Source organism: Odocoileus virginianus, chromosome 9 (assembly GCF_023699985.2).
Source record: "Odocoileus virginianus isolate 20LAN1187 ecotype Illinois chromosome 9, Ovbor_1.2, whole genome shotgun sequence".
In the NCBI taxonomy this organism is placed as follows: Eukaryota; Metazoa; Chordata; class Mammalia; order Artiodactyla; family Cervidae; genus Odocoileus; species Odocoileus virginianus.
In genome coordinates this window covers 20,765,983-20,779,775 of record NC_069682.1, presented here as the reverse complement: position 1 = coordinate 20,779,775, position 13,793 = coordinate 20,765,983, and the positions used below count along the sequence as shown (strand labels likewise).

The following is a 13,793-nucleotide window of genomic DNA, read 5'->3' as shown; positions in this document are numbered from 1 at the left end:
CAACTTTATGTTTTTGCTGTAAATAAATTGAATATGTATTGATATAAGGTTTTGTTCAGTGTTAACATTTTATACATTCTGAATTTTAATCTAAGTCAGTAGATGTGAGTTCTGAGTACTATAATGAAAACTCGTATTGTGAATGGAAAAAAAAATGAGTAATTCTATAAAGAAATTGATCGAAACTTTAAAATTTAGACAAAGAGGGGATCAACGGTAGAAGGAAAACTCAATATTTCCCTTTTTTTTCCCTCTGTACTTATATGAGTTAAGAACAAAAGCAAAATCAAGTAATCAAAATCCTTCTTTTTTAAGAGGTAGTTTTTTTTTTAATCTGAAGAAACAATTGTTCCACACATTATGTTTGTCTTCTGGCTTTGTGGTCCCCACCCCATACCCTAGTGATGGGCTCAAGTAGGGGTGCCAAGGGGACAGTAAGAACATGGTAGACAGAATTTGCCTCTTTAGGGTGGCAGGACGGGAAAACATTCACCTTCCTTAAGATAATGGAAGACAGATTTCTATAGAAAACTCAGGCTCATGAGGAAAGGAGATGCTAGTGCTGATTTTTAAGTTGATTCAGGGACTGGTGGAGAAGAGGACAAAGGAGATAGGGCAGATGTAATTCCAACGGGTTAGAACATTTTTCCTTTGATGATATAGGATGCTTATGGATGGGAGAGTCCTCTCTGAGATAACTTATGAAAAGGTAATATAACAAGTCACTAACTCCAGTACATTTGGAAACATAACCAAGTAAAAACTCTGTACCTTATATAATATTCTGTTGTATGTGTATACCATATTTTGTTTATTCATTCATTTGTCATTAAACACTTGGGTTTCTTCCAATTTTTAGCTATTGTGACTAATTCTGCTGTGAACTTGGGTGAACAAACATCTCTTTGAGCCCCTGGTTTCAGTTCTTTTGGATGTATTTCCAGAAGTGGAATTGCTGGATCATATGACAATTCTATCTTTACTTTTTTTAGGAACTGCTATACTATCTTCCATTGCACCGTACAATTTTACATTCTTACCCACAGTGTACAAAGTTTCAATTTCTCTGTATCCTTGCCAGTGGTTTTTATTTTCTGGTGTGTGTGTGTGTGTGTGTGTGTGTGTGTGTGTGTGTGTGTGTGTGTGTTTCTTGTAGCCATTTATTTTCTGGTTGGTGTGTGTGTGTGTTTCTTGTAGCCATCCTAATGACTATTCAAGTCCTGTACCCAATTTTGAATCAGATTGTTTGTTGAGTTTTAGGAGTTTTTTGTATATTCAGTATATAATCCCTTATCAGATATATGATTTACAAATATTTCCTCTCATTATATGGGTTGCTTTTTACTCTATTGATATCTTTTGATGCACAAAATTTTAAAATTTTCATGAAGTCTAATTTGTCTATTTTCTTTCATTGCCTATGCCTTCAGTGTCATATCAGAGAAATCAGAGTTTTAGATCTTACACTTAGGTCATTGATCCATTTTGAGTTATATTTTTATACCTTTAAATTAGCCTTATATGTCATTTAAGTTACTAATTTCCTCTTATGGTATCAGGGTTTTTTTAAAGTCACCATTTGAAAAGCTTGGATATACACAGGTACTGATGCAGTGTAGGATAAAATATGGTACTCAATACCATGTAATTTCTAGATATGGTAACAACCTTTTAAAGTAGAACTGTTCCCATAACACTGTGTTCTTAATACACATTTTTTTGGCCATTTTTTTCTATTAGGCTGCTTATCATGTCAGGTTATAAGATCTCTTTATGTATTCTATATATTCATATCTTCTGTTTGTACTCTGAATTGCAGATTATCTTTCCAAATCTGTTATTTCTCTCTTGATTTGTTTATTCTGTCTTTCATCTTTGTAGCATCTGGGTTTTCAGTCTTAGTTAAGATTTCTGCTTCCTTTAAATAGTATAGTTAGTATTTTAGGCTTCTTTTTCAATATTTTTATTGTCTTGGTTTTTAAATTTAAGTCTCTTATGCAACTGTGATTTATTTTTGGTATCCATTGTAAGGTTCTGTCCACTTTTCTTTCAAATGGATAGTTATTTGTGCCAGCAACATTTATTAAATCCTTCTTCCACTGAATTGAAATATTTATGAATTCTCTGATCTGTTCTAGGAATTTGTCTCTTCGTATGCCAACATCATATTAATTTTATTATGTTGGTATTACAGTGCATGTAAACACATATACATATACATACACAGAGGATGAAGAAGATATGGTTCTAAGGATGGATGAGTTTGACAGTAGTGATTAAGAGTAGAGTGACTTCTCAGTGTCAACACTAATCAACAAGGGATTTAATGGAGAGGCCTGTTGATAAACTGATAATCATCTATTGATAACTACCCTGGATGCTGCCAGATTACATTTTGCATTTGTAAAATATTGAAAAGATGAATGTATATCTTGAAGAGCTAGTTTTCTGCCAAGTAATGTGTTAGGGGATATACAATTTTCCTCACATCAACTTTATGAGGTTAGATTTAACTCCCTTTTACAGAATGAAAATGGACACTTGTTCTAAGGGTTAAGTTACTTGCCCTGTATTATGCAACTCTTAGGTAGTAAAGGTAGGATTAAAACACTAATGCCCAGGCTCTTGTCACTATGGCTAAATGAAGTGTTTCATGAACAATACTTCTAAAACTAAAGATACACACAAATTGATATGGGGATTATGTAATAATCATCTGTCATCAACATCTATGTGTTTTATTTTAAAAACAATGCCATGGATAATGCACAATAAAACTTAAAGCTGATATAAGTAAAGTAATTCTATTTTTATAAAAGAACAATATATATTATATGTTCTTTCAAGATAAGGTCTATGAATAAAATTTTAGTTCTTTTTATTATTTTTTTAATTGGTGCTTTTAAACTTTTTTTAGAACAGAAGAAAGTTAAAATAAAAAAACCAAAACCTGAATTTCCTGTATATACGCCTTTAGAAAGTACATATATTCAATCTTATGATCATGGAACTTCTATAGAAGAAATTGAGGAACAAATGGATGACTGGTTAGAAAACAGGAACAGAACACAGAAAAAACAGGTAAATTCAAAATATATATATATTTATTTGTCTGTGTCGGGTCCTAGTTGCGGCTTGTGGGATCTTTAGTCACGGCATGAGAACTCTTAAGTCGTGGCATGTGGGGTCTAGTTCCTTGACCATGGATCCAATCCATGCCATCTGCTTTGGGAGCATGAAGTCTGAGCCACTGGATCACCAGGGAGTTCCAAAAACAGGTAAGTTTTTTGAATTTTGCTTTAATTGAGTAAAATACATGCTAAAAAGTACATAAAATATAGTAATAGATATAGAACTCAATAAACTATCTCATGGCAAACCAAGTTAAAACCTTTGTACACTAGTGTATTTAATTGCAGGGTCAACAAGTAAATAATTCTTATTTATATATATATATATATATATATATATATATGTATGTATTTTAACATATCATTTTCTGTATCAATTTCTAGCTCAGCAGCAGGATTATAAACTTTAGTTACTTTGCATTCTTGCCAACACTGGGTCAAGTCCACCACAGTACATGTAGTTAACATCCATTACCATACATGTTTACAAAATTTTTTTTGTAAACTTTTAAGATTTACTTTCCTAGCAACTTTCAGGTATGCAATACACTATTATTAAGTATAGTCACTGTGCTATTGCATCCCTATGACTTACTTATTTATACCCTTTCATCCATTTCATCTGCTCCTCACTGCCACAGCCCCACCTCTTTTAAAAACCAGTCTGTTCTCATTTTCTTAAGCTTATTATTTTGGGGGGGATTTGTTTGTTTTGTTAAGATTCTTCTAGAAAAGTGAGATCATCTGGTATTTGTCTTTCTCTATGATTTATTTTACTTGGTACAGTGCTGTTAAGGTCCATCCATGTTGTCACAAATGGCAAGATTTCCTTATTTTTGTGGCTGAATAATATTCCTGTGTGTATCTGTGTATGTGTGTGTCACATTTTCTGTATCCATTCAGCCATCAGTGGACACTTAAGTTCTTTCCATGTCTTGGCTATTGTAAATAGTCTACAACAAACATTGAGGTGTGTATGTCTTTTCAGATTAGTGTTTTCATTTTCTTCAGATAAATACCCAGAAGTGGAACTTCTAGATCATTTGGTAGTTCTATTTTTAATTTTTGGAGGAAACTCTATACTGTTTTCCAGATTGATTGGACCAATATACATTTCCACCAACAGTGCACAAGCTTTCCCTTTTCTTTACATCCCTGCCAACACTTGTTATTTCTTGTACTTTTGATAATAGCCATTCTAACTAGTGAGAGATGATATCTTGTCATGGTTTTGATTTGTATTTCCTATTGATTAGTGATGTTGAGCATCTTTTCATGAGTTGAGTATGATAGTAGCTTTGGGCTTGTCACACATGGCCTTTATTGTGTTTCGGTGCATTCCCTCTACACACAACTTTGTTGAGAGTTTTTACCATAAATGAAAGTTTTTGTTCAGTTCTATCAAATACATCTATTCAGATGATCTTACGCTTAATCATCATACATTTGTGACGTTTGTTTTCTTCTTGTAATTGATTTCTAATGTCAGCACCAATGTAGTAGGAAATGAATATGATTTGATTTCAGTCTTAAATAAATTTAAGAGCTGTCTTGTGGGCTAACATATGATCTGTTGTGGAGATTCATGTGTACGTGAGAAGAATGTGTATCTGCTACTTTTTGATGGAATGTCCTATCTATGTTTATTAATTCAGTCTGGTCTAACGTGTCATAAAGGCTAATGTTTCTTTATTTATTTTCTGTCTGGATGATCTACCCATTGATACAAATAGGGTATTAATGTTTCCCATTATGACTGTATTGCATTGCTTTCTGCTTATCCCTTTATTCTTTTAATATTTACTTTATAGATTTAGGTGCTCAGATTGACTTTTTTTTTTAATTCATAATATGTCCTTAAAATCCCTCCAAATTCATAATGTGTTCTTAAAAATCCCTCCAAGTGTTTGAGTGTATCAGTAGTTTTTCTTTTTATCACTGAATAATAATCCATTATATTGAATAATAATCCAGGACAGGGCAGACTGGCTTGCTGCAGTCTATGGGGTCACAAAGAGTTGGACACAGCTGAGCAACTGGACTGAACTGACTGAATTGAATAATCCATAATGGGTTAGTTTGCATGATCTAACATATTATTTCTATAGGAACATTGAGTACATACTCTATTTTGAGATTTATCCATGTTCATGTTTCTGTAGTTTTCTCTTTTTAGTGCTGAGTAATATTCTAGTGTACGGGTACACTACAGTTTTTAAAATTTATTTATTAGTTGATGGAAATTTTATTTCTGGCCATTATAAGTAAGTCTTCTGTGAAGATTTATTGTCTACGTGTTTGTGTGGACTTATGCCTTCATTTCCCTTGGGTAAATGCTATGTAGGAAAATGAAGTTACCAAACTGTGTTCCAGGGTGGTGGTAAATTTTACATTCCCACTAGCAGTGTGTAAGTGTTGCAGTTGCTCCACATTTTGGCCAACCTTTGGTGTCAGTGCTGTTTTAATTTTAGCCATTCTAGTTGATGTGTTGGCGAAGGAAATGGCAACCCACTCCAGTGTTCTTGCCTGGAGAAATCCCAGGGACAGGGGAGTCTGCTGGGCTGCTGTCTATGGGGTCGCAGAGTCAGACACGACTGAAGTGACTTAGCAGCAGCAGATGTGTAGGACTATCTCCTTGTGATTCTAATTTTCAATTCTCTAATGGTTAATAATGCTGGACATCTTTTTATCTGTTTATTTGCCATTAGAATATCTTCTTCTATGAAGTCTCTCTTCAAATCCACAGCCCATGATTGTTTTATTATTGAGTTTAAAGTTCTCTCTGTATATATAAAACACCTTTATCACCTGTGTATTTTCAGATATCTTCTTGTTTATAAGTTGCTTTTTATTTTAGTAATAGTGTCTTTTGAAGAGCAAAAGTCTTAAATTCAGATGTTCAGTTTATTAAATGTTTTCCTTTGTACTAGTTTCTTTTAATGTCCTAGTTAAGAAGTCTTTAGAGCTTCCCTGCTGGCTCAGTCAGTAAAGAACCAGCCTATAATGCAGGAGACTGCCTGCAATGTAGGAGACGCAGGTTCAGTCCTGGGTCATGAAGATCCCCTGAAGAAGGAAATCGCAGCCCACTCCAGTGTTCTTGCCTGAGAAATCCCATGGACAGAAGAGAAAGGCCTGGCAGGCTACAATCCATGGAGTCACAAAAGAGTCGGACATGACTTAGCGACTGAACAACAACAACAAAAAATAAGAAATCTTTACCAAACCCAAAGTTAGGGATTCTTCCATGTTCCCATTTAAAAGTTTCACTATTTTAGCTCTTACATTTAGGTCTGTGAGATTTGAAGTTAATTTCTGCATATAGTGTGAGGTGAGCATTCAGGTGTGTGTGTATATATATATATACACACAGACACATATATTTCTGTTTTACTGTTTAGCTACCCAGTCTTCCAGCCCTATTTGTTTAAAAGATTATCCTTTTTGAATTAAGTTGCCATGGGGCCTTTGTTGAAAATATTATAATTGGCCATATATGTGTTGGTTTATTACTGGGCTCTCTATTCTGTTCTGTTAATCTGTATATCTGTGTTTACACCAGTACAATTTGTATTGACAAGCTATGTAATAAGCCTTGAAATCAGATAGTAGAAATCCTCCAACTGTTTTCTTCTTTTCAAGATTGTATTGACTATTCTAGTTATTTGCATTTCTTTATAATAAATTTAGATTCAAGTTGTCAACTTGTACAAAAGATTCTGTTGGAATTTTTATTGCATTTAAATTGATCTATAGATAAATTTGGGGAGAATCTGACATCATAAAAATATTAAGTCTTTTGATCCACATGATATATATCTCTTATCTGCATCTTCTTTAACTTCTCTTAGGAACATATTTGGTCAAATTTATCCCTAAATATTTCATATTTTATACTATTCCAAATTATATTTTTTATTTCAGTTTCTGATGTGAGTATATGGAAATACTATTAATTTTTATATATTAACCTTTTATCCTGTAACTTTGCTACACTTAATTATTAGTCATAGTAGCTTTCATGAGGGATAGGTCTATAATTTTGTTACATTTTAATATTTTTGTGTGCTTTTCATATCAGGTGATAGTGGCTTCATAGAATGCATTGGGAAATGTTCCTTTTTTCTACAAGTGTTTGTGTGGCATTGTGGTTTTTTTCTTTAGGTAGCTTTGGCAGTTTGTGTCTTTGAAGGGGTTTGATTATTTCACCTAAGTTGTTGAATAAACTGGCATAAGTTTTTTATAATATTCCTTTATTATCATTCTAATATCTGTAGTGATATCTTTAGTTTATCATATTGGTCATTTGTGTCTTCTCTTTTATTTTTGGCCACGGTCTCTAGAAGTACATCCATTTTACTGATTATTCTTTAGAAATCAACTTTCGGTTTCATTGATTTTCTGCTATTAATTTTTTCTTCTACTTATTTGAGGTTTAATTTACTCTTTTTCTAGTTTCTTAAGGTGGATGCTAGGTCATTGATTGGAGAACTTCCTTCTTAGTATTAATAGTAGAAGTTTTCTTTGAATACTGGATTATTTAAATGTAGGGCTTTTTAGTTTGTATTTTTTATATATTTATATATTTGTAGTTTAGCTGTATCCCACAAATTTTGATAGCATGTATTCATTTCATTCAATTCAAAATAGTCTAATTTTCCTTGTGAATTCCTCTTTGACTCATGTTTATTTTCCTAAAAGATAGGTGTTTTTCAGATATCTTTCTGTTACTGCCTTCAGTTTATATAAATTTTTTTAATTAAGTTTAAAGTTTTAGAAGTTTGGAATGTTCATTTAATTCATTTACATTTAGTATAATTATAATTACTAATACTTTGGGATTCAAACTGATCATCTTCGGGTTTGCTTTCTACTTGTCCCTCTTTATCTCTTTCCTCTCTTGCTTTCTTTTGGGTTGATTTTTAATTTCCATTTCTCTTTTCTGTAGGCTTGGTGTCATATCCTCTTTTGTTCTTCCTTTTGTGGATAATATATAGTATTCAATACGCATCTTATTACAGTCTTGCATGAGTTCCTATTGATACTCCCCAGACAGTAAAATGATCTTTGACCCTTTACTTCATCTATTTTATATCCTGTATTTTGTGTTATGTGTTTTGTTCCCCAAAATTTATATGTAAAGCCCTAACTCCTTATGCCTGAGAGAGTGACATTTGTAGATAAGGTCACTGCATAGGTAAGTAGTTAGAAGTCATACAGGAGCTCTTTGTGTGTAGAACTGTGAGAAAACATGTCATTTCCGGAAGTCCTTTGTTGCAAAGCTGTATTATTTGTTCATTATAATTTTTACCTATTGTTTCTTTGAACTGACCATAGAAATGGGCACACATTATACTCTCAGTGGATACTTGGTGAATTGATCAAGTGTCCAAAGTAATTTACCATGGTCACTTCTGCTGCGAGACCATAATAATAGGGAGAGTAGGAGACAAAATACTGGATTCTTAAGATTTGAAGACCTAAGTTCTACTTTTAACATCATTGTTTATTATCTATATGATACGGATTTTCATTTTCTTATTACTTAACACCATACAAAAAGTGTGAAATTATTTTTCTACCTTAAAGATAAAAGTATGTATGTTATCAAACTCCTAGAGGAGAACATAGGCAAAACACTCTCCGACATAAATCACAGCAGGATCCTCTATGACCCACATCCCAGAATTTTAGAAATAAAAGCAAAAATAAACAAATGGGACCTAATGAAACTTAAAAGCTTTTGCACAACAAAGGAAACTATAAGCAAGGTGAAAAGACAGCCCTCAGATTGGGAGAAAATAATAGCAAACGAAGCAACAGACAAAGGATTAATCTCAAAAATATACAAGCAACTCCTCCAGCTCAACTCCAGAAAAATAAATGACCCAATCAAAAAATGGGTCAAAGAACTCAACAGACATTTCTCCAAGGAAGACATACAGATGGCTAACAAACACATGAAAAGATGCTCAACATCACTCATTATCAGAGAAATGCAAATCAAAACCACAATGAGGTACCATTACACGCCAGTCAGGATGGCTGCTATCCAAAAGTCTACAAGCAATAAATGCTGGAGAGAGTGTGGAGAAAAGGGAACCCTCTTACACTATTGGTGGGAATGCAAATTAGTACAGCCACTATGGAAAACAGTGTGGAGATTTCTTTAAAAGCTGGAAATAGAACTGCCATATGACCCAGCAATCCCACTTCTGGGCATACACACCAAGGAAACCAGATCTGAAAGAGACACGTGCACCCCAATGTTCATCGCAGCACTGTTTATAATAGCCAGGACATGGAAGCAACCCAGATGCCCATCAGCAGACCAATGGATGAGGAAGCTGTGGTACATATACACCATGGAATATTACTCAGCCATTAAAAAGAATTCATTTGAATCAGTTCTAATGAGATGGATGAAACTGGAGCCCATTATACAGAGCGAAGTAAGCCAGAAAGATAAAGACCATTACAGTATACTAACACATATATATGGACTTTAGAAAGATGGTAACGATACCCCTATATGCAAAACAGAAAAAGAGACTCAGATGTATAGAACAGACTTGTGGACTCTGGGAGAAGGCGAGGGTGGGATGTTTCAAGAGAACAGCATTGAAACATGTATATTATCTAGGGTGAAACAGATCACCAGCCCAGGTTGGGTGCATGAGACAAGTGCTCGGGCCTGGTGCACTGGGAAGACCCAGAGGGATCGGGTGGAGAGGGAGGTGGGAGGGGGGACTGGGATGGGAAATACATGTAAATCCATGGCTAATTCATTTCAATGTATGACAAAAACTACTGTAATGATGTAAAGTAATTAGCCTCCAACTAATAAAAATAAATGGAAAAAAAAAAAACAAAAAAAAAGTATATATGTTAAAACATTTTGTAAACTGAGAAACCCTAAAACATAAAGTTTATCTTTTATCCATCCTTCTTTTGGATCTTCCTGTCATTTTCAAAGTTTTCATCTACATTAAAATTTTTATTTTGTCCTTTTATTAGTGGAAAACAAAGAGAAAGATATGTCCCAGCTGACCTCTATGTTGTTTGTATTAAGAAAGTTGATTAACTTTGTTCAAGAGATTCTCTGATAATCACCCTAACTCGTGTTTGTTTTGTCCAGTATATATTCAGAGTAGTTTTAAGTACCGTGTCTGTAAGCTCTTATAAAATATTGCTTTTTAAATCGTGTAATGGAGAGAAGATTTTATCATTATCATCATCTTCTTTCCATCTTGTGTCAGATATTGTCCCATGTTCTACTGTATATCAAGTTGCTCATTTAACTATCATAAGAACCCTAAGTTAGTAATATTTTTCCATCTGGAAGGAATGTCTGATTATCAGGAAGACTGTACTATATTTAGTTCAGTCATATGCAATTGCTGTTTTTTTAAGGAAAAAACATTCATTATCAGGAATTTTACATGGCTCAACCAGTATAATAGGCATTAATCCATCTATGGAATTTCTTAACCTTTTTAAACTCTTGAAAGGGTTAAACCCAGGTAATTTCTCCCAGAATTAGCCATAGCTTTCATTAGTGGCAGTGCCAGTAGCACTTTGAAGCAATAAGTGAAAGATGACAAATATTCAGAGTAGGAATATTGGATGAAAAGTGAAATGTAAAAAGTTATTTCTGATTATAATTGTCTGACATAACTTTGTCATAGTCATTTTTTAAAAATTTCTTTAACAATGTAGTTAAATATTTTTAAGTCCAATAGCAGATGTCCCAGGTAGCTCAGTGAATAAAGAATCTGCCTTCAATGCAGGAGATGTGGGTTCAATCCCTGGGTCAGGAAGATCCTCTGGAGGAGGAAATGGCAACCCACTCCAGTATTCTTGCCTGGAGAATCCCATGGACAGAAGAACCTGGTGGGCCAGCATCTGTGGGGTCATAAAGAGTCTGACATGATTGAAGATACTGAGCATGCATGCTGGAATATTGGATGAAAAAATAAATGTAGTTACTTCTGATTATAATTGCCTGACATAAGTTGGTGATAGTCATTTTTTAACATTTCTGAAACAGCATAGTTAAATATTTTTAAGTCCAATAGCAGATGTCAGACATTTTTTATGTGAAAACAATCATTCATGTGTATGATTTTAAAAAGTGAGGTTTTAATGAGGCAAAATAATTTCCCACCATAAATATTATAACAAATGAACTCTTCTAAAATAGTTTCTTCTTCATCCCCCTGGTGACCTAGTGGTAATGTTCTGCAGTGTTTTATGTAGGAGACCTGCATTTCATTCCTGTTCTCGTTATCTCTCTCCCTGGGGCTGCAATGAATAAAATAAGAAATAAAATCACTATCCTCCATCCTTATTGCCATGGGCTGTACCTTGTCAGATTTCATAAGCTAAGCTAGATAGGACCTGGTTAGTACTAGGATGGAACACCTCAAAGCAAAGTCTGTGGAACACCCATCTTCTATGTAGCCACTATTTCATCTTCCTTGAACCCTTGTCTTAAAGTCATTATTGCACTTTCCTGTTTACTGTTTGATTTATTTACTTGCTTTGGGGGGAAGAGAAAGGTCTTTAAAGTAAACGCATTTCTAGTCATTTAAATCAATGCATTTATTTATTTTCCCTTTTCAAACTTGAAAGACTATTTAATTCAAAAGGTGTTTGGCTGGAAAAGACAGTATTCCAACTAGCATTGTGTTTTATTGTCTAAAAGTTTGTTTTCTCAGGGGCTTCTCATTTTATTTATCTTAGTCAAGTATTCTCTGTTTCTATTTGTCTTGAGAGATAGTGTTGCCCTTGTTATATAAATAATATACAACACATGGCATTATTTTCAAAAATACATATAATGTAACTGTGTGAAGATTCAAAACTGAGAATTGTTTCCTTAAAACCTTGATTACCTACATAGCCTAACTTTAAATTTTAATTAAAAAAAGTCAAATGCTAGTAATTTAAATTAATTAGGTCTTTGTGTATATGTGTATATATAAAATATAATGCCTATAATTCAGTTAAAAATGCACTAATGTTTTAACCATGAATAAACTCAATCTGCCTATTGCTATTGCATCCAAAACACACCCAAACACACCTTTCATAATTAAAGATGGTACATATGTGCATGTACCCACACACACTCAAACATACATGCATACCTAAGTTCTCTAACACACTAGTTTTCTTTCTTTCTCTTTCTTCCTTCCATTTTTCCTTCCTTCCTCCATCCTTCCTTCCCTTCCCTCCTTCCTTCCTAGTGACATTTTACACAGAACCCCAATATATGAAAGACACAAAAGGCTGAGAGCGTCTCTGGTTAGAGCCCCATCCATCTAGCCTCTTCCTCATCCCATAAGGCAAGACTCCTTGGATAAACCCTAAAGTTGTAAGAAACATGGCTGCACTGCCCTCCTCAGTTTCACCTTGTTCCATTATACACAGAAACTTAATGTTTTGAAAGAGTTATGGTGAGTACAGAAAAATGAGTTAAAAACAACAGAAATAAAATCAGGTTATTTTGAGAAAAGAGATACTTGAATAGAGATAATAGGTGTGTGAATATAAAAAAGAGAAAATCATTTAATTGATAAAGAAGGACATACATGTCTTTATCAGGGAAACAACTTCCAGAATGTTGTTCCTATTTTAAAAGGTTGATGGTTGCTGTGAGCATGGGCCTGAAAAGTATTCAACAATGACTTTTGGTGTTCTCTTATTCTACCATTATGTCAAATCCTCTTCATTTCTGTTTAGAATGACTCCAAACCAAAACTAAACCCCCAGAGTCATAGCAGTCAGTTCAAGAGGGATGGCATATTTTCTTTATGAAATATGCATTTTTTATGTTAAGTATTCCAGAGTTTATCAAATTTATATTTTAGTACCATTTAAGATAACAGTCCCTATATGTCATCAATGATATTTCAGAAAGTCATTTTTAAAGTATTTTATACTGTTTCTCATTTTAAAATAGCCATCTTCATAAAAATTTTTAGAATACCCCATTGGAGTATTCTCTATGGGAGTGGTAAGTTGATAAATTTTTTTTTTTAATCAACTCTTTGGAGAGAAAAAAGAAGCCTCTATTTTAATATTTGCCAAATTAAGTGGTAATTTACTCCCATCATGGCTGATTTGTAATTGTCAACAAGAAGTCACTGAAAGTGGAGTTGGAAGAGATGTGCAGTAGTAATGTTACCATTCTGTAATATTCCCATCTTGTAGATAAACTCGATGTGTATATCCTCAAGGGCATAATAATAAAATAAGTAAAATAATTAGGAAGGAATGAATCTTGACTATTATCTTTTTAGTATAATTTAATTATTTGTTTGCATTGATCACCAAGGAAGGCTTTCTTATCTCTCCTTGCTATTCTTTGGAACTCTGCATTCAAATGGGTATATCTTGCCTTTTCTCCTTTGCCTTTCACATCTCTTCTTTTCACAGTTATTTGTAAGGCCTCCTCAGCAACCATTTTGCCTTTTTGCATTTCTTTTTCTTGGGGATGGTCTTGATCCCTGCCTGCTATACATTGTCATGAACCTTCGTCGATAGTTCTTCAGGCTCTATGTCTATCCGATCTAATCCCTTGAATCTATTTGTCACCTCCACTGTATAATCATAAAGGATTTGATTTAGATCATACCTCGTCTAGTGGTTTTCCTTATT

At 33.7% G+C, this 13,793-nt stretch overlaps 1 protein-coding gene across 1 annotated transcript in view; it reads left to right on the top strand.

Annotated features, from left to right (window-relative positions):
• The window catches only part of DNAJC1 (DnaJ heat shock protein family (Hsp40) member C1), a 182,432-nt gene that overhangs the window by 94,918 nt on the left and 73,721 nt on the right, over nt 1-13,793 (top strand). Inside the window, exon 8 of the mRNA XM_070472057.1 lies at nt 2,918-3,081. Coding sequence (XP_070328158.1) covers nt 2,918-3,081 — 164 coding nt within the window. The remainder of the gene's footprint in view (nt 1-2,917; nt 3,082-13,793) is intronic.